The sequence below is a fragment of the Wyeomyia smithii genome, chromosome 3, assembly GCF_029784165.1.
Source record: "Wyeomyia smithii strain HCP4-BCI-WySm-NY-G18 chromosome 3, ASM2978416v1, whole genome shotgun sequence".
Classification (NCBI taxonomy): Eukaryota; Metazoa; Arthropoda; class Insecta; order Diptera; family Culicidae; genus Wyeomyia; species Wyeomyia smithii.
Window position 1 is genome coordinate 187,953,565 of NC_073696.1, and position 19,394 is coordinate 187,972,958.

Consider the following 19,394-nt stretch of genomic DNA (forward strand, 5'->3'; position numbering starts at 1 on the left):
CTTCCCTTTGATAGATGCCTTCCGATCTTCTGTGGGCTTATCTCCGTTCTCGTTCAACACATGACCAAGGAACTCGAGCTCAGGAACCCCATATACACATTTTTGATGATTGAGCAACACGCCATATTCTTTAAACCGATTTTGTAATCCCTGTAGTCGTTTGTCGTACTCCTCTTTAGTTGAACCATACACTACTACATCGTCAAGATAGACAATTATACCTTCTAATCCCCCTAGAATAGTTTCCATAGTTTTCTGAAATATTTCGGGTGCGCAGCTTATTCCAAACATAAGTCGTTTGTATCTATGAGCAAAAAGGATAAAGTTACATTACGATACTAAAAGAAGGAATTTATTGGATATCATCCTGATAATTTAAAAAAAATCACTCAGCAGTTTAATAATCAAAATGCGTACCCTAACTTATTAGAACATTATAGAACTTAGGAGAATCTACCTTTAAAGGCCAGTTTTCGTTATGAACGTTGTTATCGGTCTTGATTCTTTAGAAGTTTCGAGTTGATGATAGGCATCTTTGATATCGATCTTGGAGAACGTAGTCGCGCCATCAACCGATCCCAAGATCTCGTCCACCAATGGTAATGGATGCGTTTCTCGTAGAACTGCTCCATTAGCCCTACGCATGTCAATGCACAGTCGTATGTCACCGGAGTCCTTGAGAACGGGGACCATCGGAGAAACCCACGGAGATGGCTCATGAACCTGCTCTATGATACCTTGAGTTAGAAGCATGTTCAGTTTTTCTTCGACCTTATCCTAGAGCGCATAAGGTACTCTTCTGTAGGCTTGATGCACAGGTTGAATACTGTGATCAATGGGTATTTCAATGGTTACTCCCTTGATTTTAGGAAACTCCATCGATGATTCTTCCACGCGCCCTATTCCGAACCCAACTTTAAGGACGTGAAGTGCTTTAGCAGTATCATCTCCTAACAAGCACTGCTGGCCACTTTTAGCTACATAAAATTTTGCATCGGTTTGTTGGCCTCCTACTTGTACCGTAACTGTGAAGCTTCCTGTGATCTTCATTGGCGTATTCGTGCCATAACCAATAAGTGTTTTATCTACTATAGTAGTCATATCCTGAACAGCAACACCTTTTCTCTTCATCTCCTCCCATGCTGATTGACTTATGACATTCGCTGCGGCTCCGGAATCTATTACCATGGGTATGTTCACCCCACCCACAGTGAATCTAAATGTATTATTTCCCATGGCGTAGAAAATATATCCTTCATTTTGGTTTTCTTCGTTTGTTGTCTCTTGTACTGATTCTCCTTGCACAGTTCGGATACGCTTCGGTGCGACTGTTGATTGGCGGTCCTGATTAGGGCGCTTACGGCACTGTCTTGCAAAATGTCCAATGTTTTTACACTGCAAACAAGCTGCGTGCTTGGCCAGGCAAAATTCTGCTCCCATCGTATGTCCACGTCTTCCACACGAGAAACATACTGGTTCAGATCGTCCTGTGCCTGGTCTTCTGGTATATACAGAGTTTGGCCGTCCTCTCGCAGAGCTACTTCGAAAAATCCGTTGTGGTGTTTGGTTCCATCCACGATCTTGCTTCACAGGTTGTTTCCATATTTTGTTAATCTTTTCAACGGTTGTCGTAACACTAAAATCTTTAAGCTTCTTTTTACTCTCCTCTAGACTTGTGCCGAGAGCTTCAACTTCCTCAAGGCGCATGTCTTTCTTCAACATTTTCTCACGTAGTTTATTGGACGCACACTTTTCAACAATTTGATCCAAGATCATTTCATCTGCTTTTTCATACTCGCAACGTTTAATTTGGGTTCTTAGCCGTAGAACAAAATCGGAAAAACGCTCAGGCGATTTTCGAGAAATTTGTTTGAATTGGTGACGCTCGTATATACGGCGAAGAAACGGCTCAAAATGTGCATCAAGCTTAGCAATAGCGGCGTCGTAGCATGGGGGATCATTTAGGACATATGAAACCTTGAAAATGGATAACAATCTCAAAACAACTATACAATACTATCTATAACAAGATGAAACCATACCTTCTCCGTTTCTGGTAGATTATCGTAAATTTCCCGCAGATCGGATCCTCCCAAATACAAAAGTTTAGATCTCTTGTCAGCCTGTGACTCAATGTTTCCGGCGTCGAAATAAGCCTCTAGATCTCGCTTCCATTTCGCCCATGCAACGGGCAAATGGGACGACTCAATCGTAGTTATGAACGATTTGATGCGATATTCCATCCCAGCCCTGTTTGAATATGCACATTTCTTTTTATAAATTTGTTTCATGTAATTAATTTTTTTTTTTCACTAATCAAGCATCATTCATCTTTCTGGAAGAATCTATTTGTTAATTTGTTGTGTTTATTTATTTTTATTCCATGTATCGTTTGTTATATTTTGTGAAGGTGACGATAATGCTACCAATAAACAAGTTTCACCCACTCAAAATAACCTTACATAAACTTTTGAATTATGGCAACCCTGCCTTTTTTGTGGCGAATCCGCGTTCTTGATTGTGGCGAACCCGCCTGCTCAAGTTTTGCCAGTTTCGCCTCCTCGTTTATGGCGAGTAACCTTTATTGTTATGGCGAACCCGCCATCTAACATATGACGAAACTGCCTTTCTGATTGTGGCGAACCCGCCTTTCTGTTTGTGGCGAACCCGCCTTTCTGATCGTGGCGAACCCGCCTTCCTGATTGCGGCGAACCCGCCTTTCTGATTGTGGCGAACCCGCCTTTCTGATTGTGGCGAACCCGCCTTACCAAATTGTGCCAATTCCATTTCTTCTTTATGGCAAGTCATCTTGATTCGTATAGTAAACCCACATTCTAATTTGGTTATGTTGCCTTTTCAATTGGTGCGAACCCGCCTTTTAATATATCGAAAATCCACTTTTATGTTGTGGCGAACCCGCCTTCTAACTTTATAGCTTATGGCAAATTAGTTTCCGATCGTATGGCGAACCCGCCTTCGAATATATGGCAATACTAACTTTCAATTTTAAGTGATACTATTTTAACACTTGTGGTTTGCAAAAAGCATGTTATACACGACTTTACATATCGAAAATTGTTCATTAATGAACGTCTGGGATCACAGTTTATTTTTTACAGGATAATGGTTAGCATCAAAATCAAAACAAATCGAACCCGTCAGAACCCGCATGAAATTATAACTCATTTACCTTTATTCAGGCCTTTATTTGTGTCACTATTTCGTTTATTTTTTTTGTTTACTCCCCTACTCACCTCAATTGTTGATCATCGATACATCTAGAACATCCGTCCCGAAAACTACCACATTTCATTTATTTCGAAACTACTAAAATAAGTAAATTTCCTTTTCATTATTAAGCACTCATTTTGCACAACATTTTCTCCTCGCTGGGGCACTTCCTCAAAATGATATAGACCATCACTTATCATTATTATTTTTTTATTATTATTATTATTATTATTATTATTATTATTATTATTATTATTATTGGTTTATTAATTCATCTGACTACATTTGTCTACATGAATAAAACTTAAACTATTAACTATTACAAATACACTTAAGCGGCCAAGTTGAATAGTTTCAGACGGTTTTTAAAAATTTCACAGGATTGACAAAAATCGAATAGATGGTACACTTCGTTAAATTCTTTACAAATCGCTAAAACAGGTTCGTTTTTCCCGTAGTTAGTTCGTCTGAAGTTAAGTCTTAAACAGTAACTAGATCTTAAAGATACTACCGGCACATTCAGGTTGATTTGCTCCCGAAGGTTGGGAGAGTCAATATTACCAAGCAACAACTTGGCAGCAAACAGTGCTCTAGCTGAATGCCGCCGACACTGCAGAGTTTCCATGTTAAGGAGACGGCATCGATCCTCGTAGGGTGGTAAGTTCGTTGGGTTACTCCAAGGAAGCAACCTTAGTGCAAATTTTAAGAATCGCGACTGTATAGCTTCGATTCTAGTGGCCCAACAGTTTATGTAGGGGCTCCAAATGATTGAAGCTGGTTCCAGTACTGAGCGAACAAGGGCGTAGAACAGTGATCGCAGGCAGTAGGGGTCACGGAAATTTTTGGCAGCTCTAATGATGAATCCTAAGTTTCTGTTTGCTTTAGCAATAATATTCGAGTAATGATCTCTGAACGAAAGCTGTGAGTCCAATAAAACTCCAAGGTCTCGCACAACACCAACTCTGACGACCAAGCGTCCGTTGATTTCGTAAGCCCACTCAATGGCAGATTTCTTTCTCGTGAAGGATATGACACAGCATTTCTGTACGCTGATGATAAGCTGGTTCCACATGCACCATTTCTCGAACATTTTAATCAGTCGCTGTAGTTCAATGCAATCTTCTACTGATTCGACAATGACGAAGATTTTAAGATCATCAGCATACGCTGGCTTACAGCCAGGAGGTAGGTATAGCAAGACATCGTTGAAGAAAATCGAGTACAGTCAAGGCCCCAAGTTGCTTCCCTGAGGCACTCCGGAGCTGTTTGTGAAGCTGTAAGAGAAAGTCGATCCAAGTTTGATGTTCAGCTTACGGTTGATCAAGTAGGATCCCAACCATTTAACAAAGTGCGGAGAGGCACCTCAACGCTCAATTTTAGTTAGCAACAATTGATGGTCAACACGATCGAAGGCAGCCTTAAGATCTGTGTAGATTGTATCAATTTGATTTCCGTCCTCCATTGCCTTGATGCAGAGTGATGAGAATTCAGCGAGGTTAGTTACTTATTAGTATCTCACAATTGAAACCAGTAACGACCGAAAACGATGTTTTTTTTTCACGGCAGACACCTCCGTTTCCCGTAGCCCCATTTGTTTTTTTTTGTTTTCTTTTTTTTTTGATTTTATATTGACGTCTTATTTTCAACTCTGCACAATGCATTAACTTAGTATTAGTGAGCTCCGACTCGTTTCATCACCAATCAAGCGTTTTCAGGTGGCTTAGCACCAAAGTCAAATTTCTTCCGATGAATGATGCTTGTTAATTTTAAAATAAATTCCCATGTTTTCTCCATTGGGGTTTACTATTTCATACGAAAACTTACATTTTTATCCTCGTCGCCAATGTGGTCACCTGGTATTCGAATTAGTCAGTTATAAAACGCTGAAACTTTACGACTTGATATCACGCACTTTTATTCTCTCAACGTTACACTTCCAATCCGCTTCGATCTCTACTCAATCAGTCGGTAGAGTCTTCCCGTGTATAGTCTGGTTTCACACACATTCTTTAACCATAGTGCAACTAAGTATGGTTGGTCTGTTTCTGAATACCACAGTTTAGATCTCACTATATGTAGCGCTTTGATGCTGTAGGATAAGTACAACGATACACCGTCCCCAAGTGCTGAGTCGAGAAAATTTTCAGCACGAAAAGATCCTCGACCTAATCGGGAATCGAACCCGACATCACAACCTTGTGGGAAAGCTAGCCGACCGACATCGCTAACCACAGAGCCTCGGGGACCACCCGTGCTCTGTGGTAAGCGGTGGCATATATCTGATGACCCAAGTTCATCAGACCATAGACACATCAGGTTTGACGTCGAAAACTTCACGAACATGACGTCGGAACACTGCTTCAGAAATTCAGAAAAAACCAACTGGATCTCTTCTGAGGAACAATGTTTTTCAACTCGAGAACATCTTGTCACAAAAATATTCAAGCTCCAGTTGAACTAGACATGGCAGGAAGTGTTCTACACAGGCCCGGATTTGAGGGGGGGGCAAAGGGGGCAAATGCCCCGGGCCTCCCGATTCAAGGGCCCCCCCTAGTCCAGGGCGACCTATTTTTTTTTTTTTTTGCTCGTCACCTCTCCCAGAACGTTACCTCTGAATGTTTTAAGAAAAGAGGGCCTCACAAACAAATTTGCCGTCTAAATCCGGCTCTGGTTCTACAGTACAGGATCATGAAAGCTTTTCCTTCAAACAAAACCGGACAGTCTGTCGTGATGTGCCCTGGTGGAACGAAAATTTCAGCAACTTTCATCAGGAAGCCAGACGCTCGTTCAACAAAGCTAAAATCTCGTTCAATTGGGAAGCCTACTACTAAAAATGAGAATTTTATTCTGCTGCTGCCAGACAAATCTTCAATTGGACGACTCTGAGGTAGGTTCGTTGGGTTGCGTATTCCGGATACAAATGGAGTCGAGTAGTTGTTCAGGAACGTTTGTGTTTTTTTACGTAATGTGATGGCCAAAACACATATTTTCATGCGTATGGTGATTTGGAATAAATTGAATCATATTTTTTTTCAAACATTCGTTCTGGTTTTGATTAATAGCCAAGCAATTAGGCTTAAACCATGATTTAGACAAAGGGGCAAAAGTCCTTTTCTGTCCTGGCCGGACTTTCACTACCGTCCTGGCGGATCATTGATGAGTTTTGCAGGATATAATTTCCTGCACAGTCGAAACCGGAAGATTTTCGCTTTTAAAATGGTTTACCGTGAACTTTTTATCAAAATTGTTCTGCAGTTCATAGCGAAGTGTACACTGCGCTAGCGGATTGCTCTTTGTTTCGATGCTTTTTTGAACAGAACTGCTCATGCGTAAGCAAAAAAAAAAATACTGGCATAAAGGGGAAAGAAGGCATTCATAATATGAATACATACTCTTATTACTCTCTGAGCATATTTGTTGTAGAATAAGAGACCCGTTAGAACATCCCTCACAAAATAAAATGCTGAGCTCGATTATGTGAAAACATGCGACTGCGAAAAGTGATGTCCAAAGATCATACGAATGGTCTTGGGCAATTAAAAAAGGAGATGGTAGTCTGACTGTCACCACCAAGGAATCGCTTGAGATTCTTATGAATATCCACTTTCCTGGCTCTACAGTGAACTCCGAGTGAACGGCGAAGAGCTACACGATCTCGGATTCAAACGCACTACGTCACGTGATTCCGCGAGGCCCGCTCGTCGACAGTTCACTAAGACTTCTATTAAGTGAGAACTAAGCTCTTTTGAGCCTATGAAGTCACCAGGAGCCGATGGCATTCTACCAATCTTCCTGCAAAAATTGGACGGAGTCATCATGTCTGAACCCATCAGCCTTATTCGAGCTAGTCTTTTACTAGGACATATCCTGGACAGCTGGCGGAAGTGTTAAGGTGGTGTTTACACCAAGGCCGGGCAAAAAAGACGAAATATTGCCCAAAGCAATCAGATCGATAAGCCTGACATCAACACTTCTCAAGTTTATGGAAAAAATTACGGATGAACACATCCGCAGCGAGTTTCTGAAGGACTTATCCCTGTATAATTAAGGCTAAAACATTGCTCTACGATCAAAATTTTGGAGTTCCAGAAAAATACATATTTTGTAACCGTTTTGTTGATGGATAGAAAAACTGTGTTTGAATAAAATTTTAAGCTTATAAGTTTTAAACCAATTTGTATGAAAAATGTCATGGCGGGGATGATTAACCCAATTTAGATTGGGAATTATTTTCAAATTCATTCACAAACTGATACACCGCTTCCCTCTTATCAACTGTCCGGGGGGTAGATTTCATAGCAAGCACAATGCCTACATCCTGTCATACATCCTGGACGACAGTGTTGAAAGTGACGTTCCGATACTTACGGAGCCTGCGCGCAATCTTTCATCCATTTTATCACCCAATTCTCCTGCTCCCGTCGCAGCCAAATCGTAGAAAACTGTATACAGGACAGCGGGCTCTGGCAGTTAGTTGGGAAATTTTTGCAATTTCTCGAAACGATACATATCATTATTATAGAACTCAAATCGTATTACTTGTGAAGTAAAACCGTGAAATTGATACATATCATTAGAATAAGCATTGTGGTTTAAAAATAGTGTTAGCGAGAATTTGTGTAAACAGTAAAATGGCAATTGTTATCTTGAAAGTTGCATACAGAGATATGTGTTGACGCTATATGTACAGGAACCTGAATTTTTCTAATAACTAATATATGATTATATTAAAAATTGCCAACTAGTGCAGGTGGAGATTACTGAGGACTTCGCAATTACGCATTTGTAGTTACAAGACTTATCATAGCACTTCATGTAATTGTGGTTAAATATCGATGTATATGTGTCACTATCGGCATCCGGCTGGTTTGTGTTGGACACGCTAAGTTCTACGGAAAATGCAAAAAGGAAACTGGAAGGTTTGAGTTTATGTTTATGTAAGAAGCAGCGCTCGTGGGGAAAAAATTTGATTGAAATAATGTGAAGAGTGATTATTCCGAGCACTAGAACATTTCCAGTAGAGCGTCGTTGCAAAAGTAAGTAAAAGATTGGATTATTTTTTATAAATGCTATATTATGTTACTTAGCTACTTGGTTTATTGTTCATTATTCTATAATATGATAAATTTGTTGATGAAAATCATGAGCTTTTATAGTGTCAGCTTTAAGTAATGGAAATTTACATCTGAGGGTAGAAACCGATGTGTCGTATTTGTCTAAGATAAGCATGAAGTATCGATCATGACCTTTAAACACACGTGGGCGTGAGACAGAAATGGCAAATCTCATTGATTTGATATCGGAAGGAAGCATTGAGCGTGGATGAGCAGACTAAAAGTTCCTTCCTTCAAAAATATATCTCGCCTGCTTTAAAACTCACCTAATCAGAGGTCAATTACTATTAAAAATAAATTGCTGTATTCTGAGGCATCGTTATTCGCAGTTTCGATTTAAATTATTGCTTTTAATAACGCACTGATTTTCTAAACGACGTCTTTAACACCAGAGTCTATGTTTATACAAAGACAAGCAAAGAGAAAATCTATCGATTCGCCTTCACGGTTATTTTGGATAAGCGAATACCGTTTGTCGAAATTATTCAAAAGGTTACACGGTTTTAAAAAATTACACCAGTGATTCTTTGTTTTATGTCATGTTTAAATAGTTAATGTTGTGTTTCAAATGTATAGTTAAAACTAAATATTCTAATACAGCTCAATTACAACACATTTTATCCACTCCTCACATCATCACCTCTATATTTAAAAAAAAACTCTGCTTAACATTTTGTTACAAAGGTGATATCATCGATCAGCAGCTTAAATAATATAAATAATATTCTAATAATTAAGCTCAATTCGTCAATGCTTGTATTTTAATAACACCTACTAACAGTCGATAGTTGTTTTCTCAACCAGGTATTGATTTCATAGCAAGAACATCCGTTTTTTGTATACTGAATTAGAAATATGCTTTCCATTCGCAGCAGCCACCGCTGTTTTTAGCAAGAATAAAAATGCTCCGAATAACTTACTTCATTCAATCTCGATTCGAAATTATCGAATTTAATTCAATTAAATTATTGATAATGTCAATTTATCGCCCCACTTCCCACAAGGTTTCAATCGCGGTTGCCTTTTTCGCTAGCGGAGTGTAAGGCATTCTGGTGCCGTCAATTTATATTAATTGAATTTTATCGATTCGTACATTAGAACGAAGCATAAATGGTTTTATTTCTCCTTCAGTTCTCTCTGGGGGGAAATGTACGGAGGCGAAAGCTTGGAGCAGAGTAATACCTTATACGAATGTTACGGATTATTGGGGGGTGTTATAGCCAGTCGGTCGTTCAACTAATATTGAATCTATTTTCAAAATGCGCCTTTTATCGATTGATGGTTCAAAGTTCCTATACCCTCGCTTCCATGTCGACATATTATTGCTATGCTCCATTAAACAGTACCAAATTACTAAAGGTTTCTGCTTGTATAGGTAGGTACACACTTTTTTCCGCTTCAACATATCGATAATCGACTCTATAATTTCGCTTCCATGGCAACATAATTCACGGTTGGTTACAAACATTGGCTCGTGTGTTCGAACTGGGTAAAAGCATTTATAGGAAAGGTGAACTTAGCTAGTTTGTTTCTGGTAGTTTTTTATATGACCAATCTTTCGTTTGATATTGGATCATTATAACATTATTTAACTGGATTCTTCATTTTCCATTAGACAATTGAACCTACGTTATATCGCAAATGTAGAAAATAGGACCATTGACGTTGTTAACCATTCGATAGTCGACCGTTACCTACTCTTGGCGAAAACTCTCTGGATATGCCGCCTACGAAGGGTGTTGAAAGGCTCTAAGGTTTATGCTTCGATTGAACGATTTTGAAACAGCAATTTCAACACTAAACTTAGCCTTTTGATTTCGTATAGATGCATACGTTCCGGCTCGTTTTCGTTCATCGCTCTTTATGCCCATCTCTTCGTTCATCGAACTGATAACACTAACGATGTGGTTAGGAAAAAAAATGATTGTAGTTTTTCCGATGTTGATCAGTTCAATGATGTAGAAGTCGATTTTTTATGTAAAGATGTTATGTTACTCGTAATTGCATTTTAGATACAGTATTGTTGATTGTTTATGCATTTCAACATGATTGTTTATGATATGATGACTATCTTTCTACACTAAATTTAGTTTCTGGGATCTCTTCGACTGTACAAATGATAACAACTTGAATTATTCAAGCTAGTAGTGTTCCATCATGATTATAACCGTATCCGAATTATTATTTTGGTAAAGTTCTGTTGAAGTTAAAGCTTATTGAGACAGTGTATGCAGTTAGCAAAGCGAAAAACAGGCGAACTGAAAAATATGATACAGACTTGGAGAAATATACCGCATTCAGACGGGATTCGAACCCGCAATTTCCTTGTCTCCAGCATGGTGTTTTATCCAATTAAACTACTGGGACGGTGATACTTTTCCAAGATCTATAACCGTATCATATTCCATTGCCGCTTATTCTATTGCTCACCCTACACTACACACACACTGCTGTGCAAGCGACTAAATGTCTGAGCAATCGAATAAATCTTGCAAGTGAAAAAATCTTGCCCTAGAGCTCAGACTGAATTGGAGTTTTGGTGGCCCTAGCTGTTTCGAAAGTGCGTCAAGTCTTCAAAGACTTCAATGAAGTTGCCTCGTAAGTAAACGGATAAACAACGAATTAAGCGAGCAATTACTTTGCGGCCTTTTGGAGCACTTTCGAGCTTATTAGGAGCACCAAGATTCATAGGAATGGTGAAAACATTACAATCTTTCTTTTTTCCAGGGTATTTTTTTCGTTTTTGACGATTAGTGCACGATCACAATTATTCAATACAGTAAGGTCGCTTTTTACGCGATTTTTTACGCGGGTTTCTTTTTACGCGGCTTTTTTTACGCGGATTCCAGAATTTACGCGTTTTTTTACGCGGATTCCGGAATTTACGCAGTATTTTTTTGTGCGGATTTCGGTTCCTCTTCACTCGGATTGCAGAATTAACGCAGGTTTTTTTACGCGGATTCCGGAATTTACGCGGTTTTTCACGCGTTTTTTTTTACGCGGCATGTATCCCCCGCGTAAAAACACGACTTTAGTGTATATTTGTTATACCAACAACTTGGTATTGATATAATGAAATTAGATGGAGTTTGACAGAATGATTTATTGTCGTGAAACTAAATCGCAAATGATTATAATTAACGATGGTGATTGCAGTAAAACCACACCGACCAACGGTAAACTCAATGACGTCAATGAAGAGTTGTCTAATAAGCTCGAGCGAACTAATGGCGAGTCGGGAGAGAGGATTTATTACGATTAATCATTGGTAAACAAAGTCCCCTTATGTCGACCAACGATATCGGAAAGGCTGTTAAACTTTACCGCTGCCAGCGGAATGGCCATCAATAGCACCTACTTTCCAAGTTTAAATATTTGGAAGCACACCTGGAGGCACCCAAATTGCGACGCCTGCTCCCAGATCGTTTTCGACACTTTTCGTACCTTAAGGATGTTGGGTCTTTTCGGGGACCAAACATTGACTCTGAGGCCTTTGTCATGCTGAACACCAATACGAGTTTTCAGGCGGCGTTCAGCATGGCATACACCTGAACTGGAGAGGAGGATGCGTTACAACATCCAGCGGTTTCTCCCGAGTCGAGGCTCGAACCTCCGACGACTGGTTTGTTAGGCCAGCATCGTACCTCGAGACCATCTGGGCCAGAAATAGATACGCCTGAAAACAGGAAGAGATCTGGGAACGCCTGAGCAAGTGCTCGCCTGCACAGATAACATTTATGCGAGAAACAACAAGCGGAATCTCTTTAGAACAGAAGAATGAATGGAGGAAAGTGACAAAAAAACAGTATGAGAACTGATAGCGACGGACGGGCTGTGGAACCATCATTGCAGGCGGAGGATAAAAATGGCGATTCGAAAGCTGAAAAACGGCAAAGCTACTGGTAAGGCCAGTATCTAAGTTTTACCCTACGACAGATCTTATATAAGTTCCGAGAAAACAACCGGGAGACTCACCATCTGTTGATGGATTTCAAAGCAACGTACGATTCCGTCAAGCGAAATGAGCTATGGCAGATAATGCGACGTTATTGCGGTGGGCTGATTCGAATGACGCTGGAAGGATCAACAGCATGCATGCGAATAGCCGGCGAGACATCAGTCGCTTTCGTGACGTTGGAACCACTAGAATCCCTATTCAGCATAGCCTTGGAAGGCGCAGTATGAAGAGCACACGTAGAACCACCATCTTACATGCTTTTTTGCGGATGAGCTTTAAGAGAGAAGCGTCTCGGTTGGGACTTATCATCAACTCTGTCAAAATAAAATACATAGCTGTCAGAGAAAGTGAAAGCGCTAATAGTGTTGGTACTGAGGTGGTAGATGAGGATGTGGTTGAAGTGGTTGAAAAATTCATGTACCTCTCGTGACATATGACAATGGCGTATTACTTACTTTACTTTTATGGCGACATATCGTTGAGATCCTATGCCGAATCCAGAATACGCCTCCATAAAACTCGGTCTTGGGCTGCTCCTCTTCAGTCTCCCGTTATACTCGCTGCTGACAGCCTCGTCTGCCTCGAAGTCGTCGCGCTCTTTCCGGTTCTTTGCTAAATATCATCTTTGCCAGTCACTCATCCGCCACCCGTGCTACATGGTCAGCCCGCTGTAGCCTGCCGTGTTTCATCAATTTGACAATATCAGCGTGTTTGTGTACTTCGTACAGCTCGTGATTCATGCACCTGCGCCACACCCAATTTTCTAGTTTGCCTCCGAGTATTGATCGCAGGATTCAACACTCGAAGATTCCAAGCGCTCGTCGATCGGCCTCCTTTCACATCCACGATACATGTCCGTAGAGCGCCACCGGGAGGATCAGAGTCTTATAGAGTGCAAATTTCGTATGGATCTGTAGGCTACGGGACCTAAGCTAGCTACGCAATCCCCTTTCGAAAGTATCCCCATTCATCTCCACCGCAGCACCAACGCTAGCAGAACTACCACGCTCTCTGCCAGCCACCATGCACTTCGTTCTGGCAGTGTTTATGGTGAGTCCAATTCTCGCAGCTTCCCTTCTGAGAGACGTGGATGCCTCCTCAACTGCTCTGCGGTTAACACCAACTATATTAATGTCGTTCGCGAGGACTAGAAGCATGTGGGATTGCGTTATAATGATGCCGCCCCTCTGCACTCCTGCCCTTCGTATTGCACCTTCTAAAGCTATGTTGAACAGGAAGTTCGAGAGCCCGTCAGCTTGCTTCAGACCATCTAACGTCACAAACGCGTCCGAAAATTCGCTCGCTGTACTGACGCATGTTGCAAAACCGTCAAGCGTCGCACGTAACAGTTTGATTAGTTTCGTTGGAAAACCATGTTCAAGCATAATTTGCGTTTCACTGTATCGTACGCTGCCTTAAAGTCAGTGAACAGATGATGTGTATGCAAGTTGTGTTCTCGAAACGTGTCGAGGATCTGTCTCAAGGTAAATCTGGTCCGTTGTAGATTGTCCCGCTCGAAAACCGCATAGGTATTCTTCAACAAAGGCTTCCTGCAGCGACTGGAACTGTATACGGAAGAGAATTTTGTAAGCGGAATTGAAGAGGGTTATGTAGATAGGGCAAACGAGTCCTTCCAACCAGTCCGTAGGTAGTTGTTCCTCAGACCAGAACCTTAGGATAATCTGGTGAATTGCACTACACAGCCATTCGCTCCCGACTTTAAAAAGTTCGACCGGTAAGCCGTCCTTCCCAGCAACTTTATGGGTCTTCATCTTTTTGCAAGCATTCTTCACCTTTAAAATGTTGGTGGGCCCACCGCTTGTCTGTCCTCCCCAATTTCTATCCTGGTCTCCTCGACGACTCTCCTCAGCGTTCAACACCACATCAAAATGTTGCTTCCAACGTCTGGCCACCAGCGATTTATCGGTAATCAGGTTCCCCTCTTTGTCATTACACAAGGCAGGTACTGACACGGTCCGGTTCATGACTCCGTTAATCGTTCTATAGAATTTCCTCGTGTCGTGCCTGGTGAAACAATTCTCCGCCTTTGCGTGGCCACGATTAGCTGCTACTAACGTGTTGGCATAGGCCCGGTTCTACTCTTCCGTCACCTTTAGGCACTCAGCATCGAACCACCCCTACGCGTGGTTCTCGTTGTCATGCCCATCACTTCTCGCTCTGCATCATGGCTGTGCTTCCACTTCTCGTTCAGGTCCACTCCAGCTGGTTCACCGATCAGTCTATCATCTTTTCGAGTATACTCTGCAGCAACTCCTTCCGCTGATAACCTCTGGATGTCCAGACGTATCTTCCTCGCTGATCTCGATTTAAATCCGTTGGACAATCGGGTGCGAATCTTGCCTACCACGAGATAATGATCCGAATCGCGGCTTGGCTCTCGAAAGAACCGTCTGCAAAGTGCCAGCAGTCGATCAGCATGTGGTCGATTCGGGAACCGCCTGGAGATGCTTCCGAAAGCTCAGACGTGCAAAATGGGTAAAACAGCTGATCATTCACCTGGCCGCGGCTAAGTTCACCAATCTCAAGCCGTTGTCGTCGGTAGTAAAGTGAAGGCTTTCCCTACCAATAACAGGACGAAAGAAATCCTCTCGTCCGACTTGTGCGTTGTGACCAGTGCCATAGAATATCGATGTTTATTCACGAGTAAGTGAACTGAATTGTTCTCAGTGTCATCACATTTATTTTCTGATGCAACTCATACACCTGTGCTCATTGCGACGATGCATGAATATCGTTTATCATATTCAATGACAGAACAGTGGAATGAATATCAAAGGTCTCGTAATGATATTCAGAGAAGCTTCGGTGATTATCAATCCAAGTAGTGAAAGTCTGTTTAGACACTGTTCACCGCACAGTACAGCATAAATTGTGAAAAAGCTAATTTTGATTCTCACTATTTAAATGATTTTCATTTTTGACGATCAAAATATCAACACGAATGTTACCTTTTATCCTGTCGGTGTTCATCGGTTGTTTGGTATCATGAATATCAACGTTCGCATGGGTACTATGATTATCAATATAAAGAAGGCTGAAATTCGCTGCTTTTGAATATCATGACAGTGAATATTCTCAGCACTGGTTGTGACGATCTTTATATCGTGTTGTGGGCACTCTCCATACGGTCATACTCCTCTTTTACGTCATCGGTTTTATCGTTTGTCGGCGCGTACACGTCGATAAGGCTGTAATCGAAGAATCTGCCCTTGATCCTCAATACGCATAGACGGTCATTAATAGACCTCCGCCTAAGGACACGCTTCCTTTGGTTTCCGAGTGGCACGAAACCGACGCCCCGTTTCGCTCTGTCGCCGCCGCCAGAAGTGCCCGCGATCGGATTAACCGCCGGAAATTCATGTTCTCCGGTTTTAGGCCAACGCATCTCTTGTATGGCTGCTGCCTCCACTTTTGCCTTCCGTAGCTGCCCGCGCGTGCCGGTTCAAGCAGAGTCTTAAGAGAGTCCAAGTGCCAAGTTTCCAATCGTTGTCCTTTTTCGTTTGCCTAGGTCTATACCGATTGTTCCGATTCGTATCATTCTCTGGATTGTTCGGCTGCGATGCCTAGTCTCGCGACGTGGCTGCTGTCTTGAGTGTAGCAGGCGAGACATCGCATTTCATGGTTCAGCCGTCCGCTCCGGATCAGTCGCTGTTTGAGCCGTCTCTAACCTGGGGAACACAAGCTCAGGCAAGCTACTCTCGAAAGAGAACAACTCCCCCTTCCCTGTCAGCATACGACTACCGGTTCGCACCGGTTGGTTGCTCGTATCCCAATCGCCACCACGTGGAGGGCAAGCATAGGAGTTGCTGGGTCCACAATGGGGTCTATTTTAAGCCAACTAGTACGGTTGTACTGCTGGCACGCACTACCCAGCCGTTTACCAACCAACAAAGACGTAAACCGCTAAGTAAACCGCCGAATTGCAGCTGTAAATAGTCTTTTCTACGAATTATTCAGCCAGCTGAAGCTCCTTAGTCTGACGACTCGCACAAAATTAGTGCTTAACGCAGATCCTCTCATTGCACAGTGGTCCAATAAGGCAAAAAGTGGAAATTAATTCCATAGCGCCTTTCAACTTCTTCCTAGCTTAATAGTGTCTTCGGAGCAATTGTTTGTATAATAGACCCGCATAATCGCAAATTGTCAAAAAATATGAAAAGTTTACTATACTAAAAATAAAAAAATTAACTTTTTTGTGTTAAGAGATAGAAGATTAGTTTATTCAGCAAAGTTGTATAAGATTCAAAAATATGAAACTTTGTTGAACAAATAAAAATCCTATCTTCTTTCGGTACAAAGTTATGAAGTACATTACATGGAACTTATTTAAAAGTTAGTTTTTTGTACTTAACTTTTGTTAGTTGCATTTTACACGAAAGTGTTGTTCGGAGAAATTGTTAGAGCATACAAAATACACATTTTTCCCGAAGACCATATATCTCCAGGACTTTTCCTTACAAAGTTATATCATATTTTAGCTTATTTTTTTCGATAACATCGAGAACGTATAAGTTAAAAAGGGGCAAGTGGAATCATGATGTCAATACTTTTCCATGAAGTTAAGCTCAAGTACTATAAACTTCTCTAGGTTCCATTTGTCCCAATCCAGCCATTTTAGAGTACGACGAGCATATGTCACAGTAGGTTTTCATATATCAAAAATACTAACTTCATTGTGTTGAGAGATAGAGGAATGAAATATTCGGCAAAGTTTTAGAACGTGCAAAAATATGAAACTTTGCTAAACAAACAAAATTCCTATCTTCCTTGAGAACAGAGTTAAAGAGTATTTCATGTAAAAGTTACTTAAAAGTTAGTTTTTTGTACTTAACTTTTGTTAGTTACATTTCACAAGAAAACGTTGTTCTAAAGAAGCATTTGGGCACACAAAACCCACACATCTCCAGGACTTTTCCTTACAAAGTTATAGCACATTTCAGCATATTTTTTCGATAACTTCAACAACGTATAAAATAAAGATTAAGTGGATTAGGACGGATGGAACTTATAGCAGTTTTGAGCACTTGAGCTGAACTTTGAGAAAAAGAATTGACATCATGATTCTACTTGCCCCTTTTTTCTTTATACGTTCTTAAAGTTATCAAAAAAATATGCTAAAATGTGCTATATCTTTGTAAGGAAAAGTTCTGGAGATGTGTGGTCTTCAACAAAAACGTGTGTTTTGTATGCCCAAATGCTTTTTTAGAACAACATTTACTTGTAAAATGCTGCTAACGAAAGTTAAGTGCAAAAAATTAACTTTTAAGTAACTTTTACAGAAAATACTCTGTAACTCTGTACCCAATGAAGAGAGGAATTTTGTTTGTTCAGCAAAGATTCATATTTTTGCACGTTCTAAATATTTGCCGAATTAATCATTCCTCTATCTCTTGACACAAAAAAGTTAGAATTTTGGATATGTGAAAACCTACTGTAACATATGCTCGCCGTACTCTAATATGGGTGGATTGGGACAAATGGAACCTACAAGAGTTTATTGTACTTGAGCTTAACTTCATGGAAAAGTATTGACATCATGATTCCACTTGCCCCTTTTTAACCTATACGTTCTTGAAGTTATCGAAATATCTAGCCAAAATATGATAAAACTTTGTAAGGAAATGTCCAGGAGATGTATGATCTTTGGCGAAATTGTGTGTTTTGTGTGTCCTAACAATTTCTCCGAACAATACTTTCGTGTAAAATGCAACTAACAAAAGTTGAGTACAGAAAACTAACTTTTAAGTATGTTCCATGTAATATACTTTATAACTTTGTACCGAAAGAAGATAGGATTTTCATTTGTTCAACAAAGTTTCATATTTTTGAATCTTCTACAACTTTTTTGAACAAACTATTCTTCTATCTCTTAACACAAAAAAGTTATTTTTTTTATTTTTAGTATAGTAAACTTTTCATACTTTTTGACAATTTGCAATTTTGCGGGTCATTCATACAAACAATTGCTCCGAAGACACTATTAAGCTAGGATGAATTTAAAAGGCGCTATGGAATTAAGTTCCACTTTTTGCCTTATTGGACCACTGTGCATTGTCTTTTACGGTCATGAACCATGGACGCTAAAGGAAACTGATCGATGAAAGCTCGGTGTTTTTACGCGTAAGGCTCTACGAAAATACATAGTTAAAGGATTGAGTGCAGCGCAGACCCATGAGCTGAATCAAGTGTACAATATGCTGACATAGTAACGGTTGTAAAATGCGGCAGGTCGCAGTGGGCTGGGCAAGTTGCCAGAATACCTGACGTAAGAGACTCCAAGACAACAATCATCAGAGAACTAGAAACATGCCGTAGACTCCGGGGTAGACCCCGGACCCGGTGGTTGTGCACTGCCGAGGAAGACGGACGAGTTGCTGGTTTAGAGGGGACTGGAAAACGGCTACCCAAAACCAACTAACCTAGGCATCAACTGTTCGTTCGACATTGGCCACAGAGAGGACAGTGAAGATAAAATGAGTATTTAATGTTGCCTTTTAAACCCTAAAGATGCCGCCACACCTTTAAATAAGCGATTTTTTCATCACTGAATAGTAGCCTATGAACTATTCGGGCATGACGGAGTAGTTCAGGGTCTCTATGTTATAGCTTTTAACGGTCCCGCGTTATGATGAAAAAAATGCTCAACTATGACTTAGAAACTAAGGGAATTAGCGTCCGTGTGGCGGCACCTTAATATACATCTTTGACACCAAGCATCTAAATCTTTTAGTTTAGCTGTCATTTCACTTTAAAAGCAATAAACTGCGCCAAGGAAATCCAGAAAAAGAATCATTCTGTACTGCAAGTGTTGCCAGAAATATATTATGTATATTATATTATGTTGGTATTTGAATTATATTATGTGTGGTATTTGAATTATTTTATATTATGTATATTATATTATGTTGGTATTATATTATGTTGGTATTTGAAAACTCAATTTCTATTTTTTGGCCAATGCAGCTAATTTTATTTCAAATTTGATATTTTCATCGTATTTTCGGAACATTTAACATTTAATTCGGAACATTTAACATTTAATCACCCCGTGGTAATATGAGCCAATCTCG

At 40.5% G+C, this 19,394-nt stretch overlaps 2 protein-coding genes across 2 annotated transcripts in view; one reads left to right on the forward strand and one right to left on the reverse strand.

Moving 5' to 3' along the window:
- Window positions 1-777: 777 nt before the first annotated feature.
- Window positions 778-2,556, reverse strand: LOC129728923 (uncharacterized). The gene is made up of 2 exons (XM_055687399.1): window positions 2,043-2,556; window positions 778-1,977 (listed from the first exon to the last, which is right to left on the reverse strand). Exons 1-2 carry the CDS (start codon window positions 2,289-2,291, stop codon window positions 778-780), a joined length of 1,449 nt encoding a protein of 482 aa, XP_055543374.1. The 5' UTR covers window positions 2,292-2,556.
- A 5,082-nt stretch (window positions 2,557-7,638) lies between these two features.
- Window positions 7,639-19,394, forward strand: part of LOC129726848 (protein couch potato) — a 460,447-nt gene continuing 448,691 nt past the window's right edge. Inside the window, exon 1 of the mRNA XM_055684000.1 lies at window positions 7,639-8,267. The gene's annotated coding sequence lies outside the window, so the exon portion shown is untranslated. The remainder of the gene's footprint in view (window positions 8,268-19,394) is intronic.

What these genes read in the sequence shown, in the direction of transcription:
- LOC129728923 (XM_055687399.1), bottom strand. Translation starts at nt 2,291, where the DNA reads ATGAAACAAATTTATAAAAAGAAATGTGCATATTCAAACAGGGCTGGG. An exon ending in ATCTACCAGAAACGGAGAAG is followed by an intron (nt 1,978 to 2,042) that starts GTATGGTTTCAT and finishes TCCATTTTCAAG; the next exon opens with GTTTCATATGTCCTAAATGA.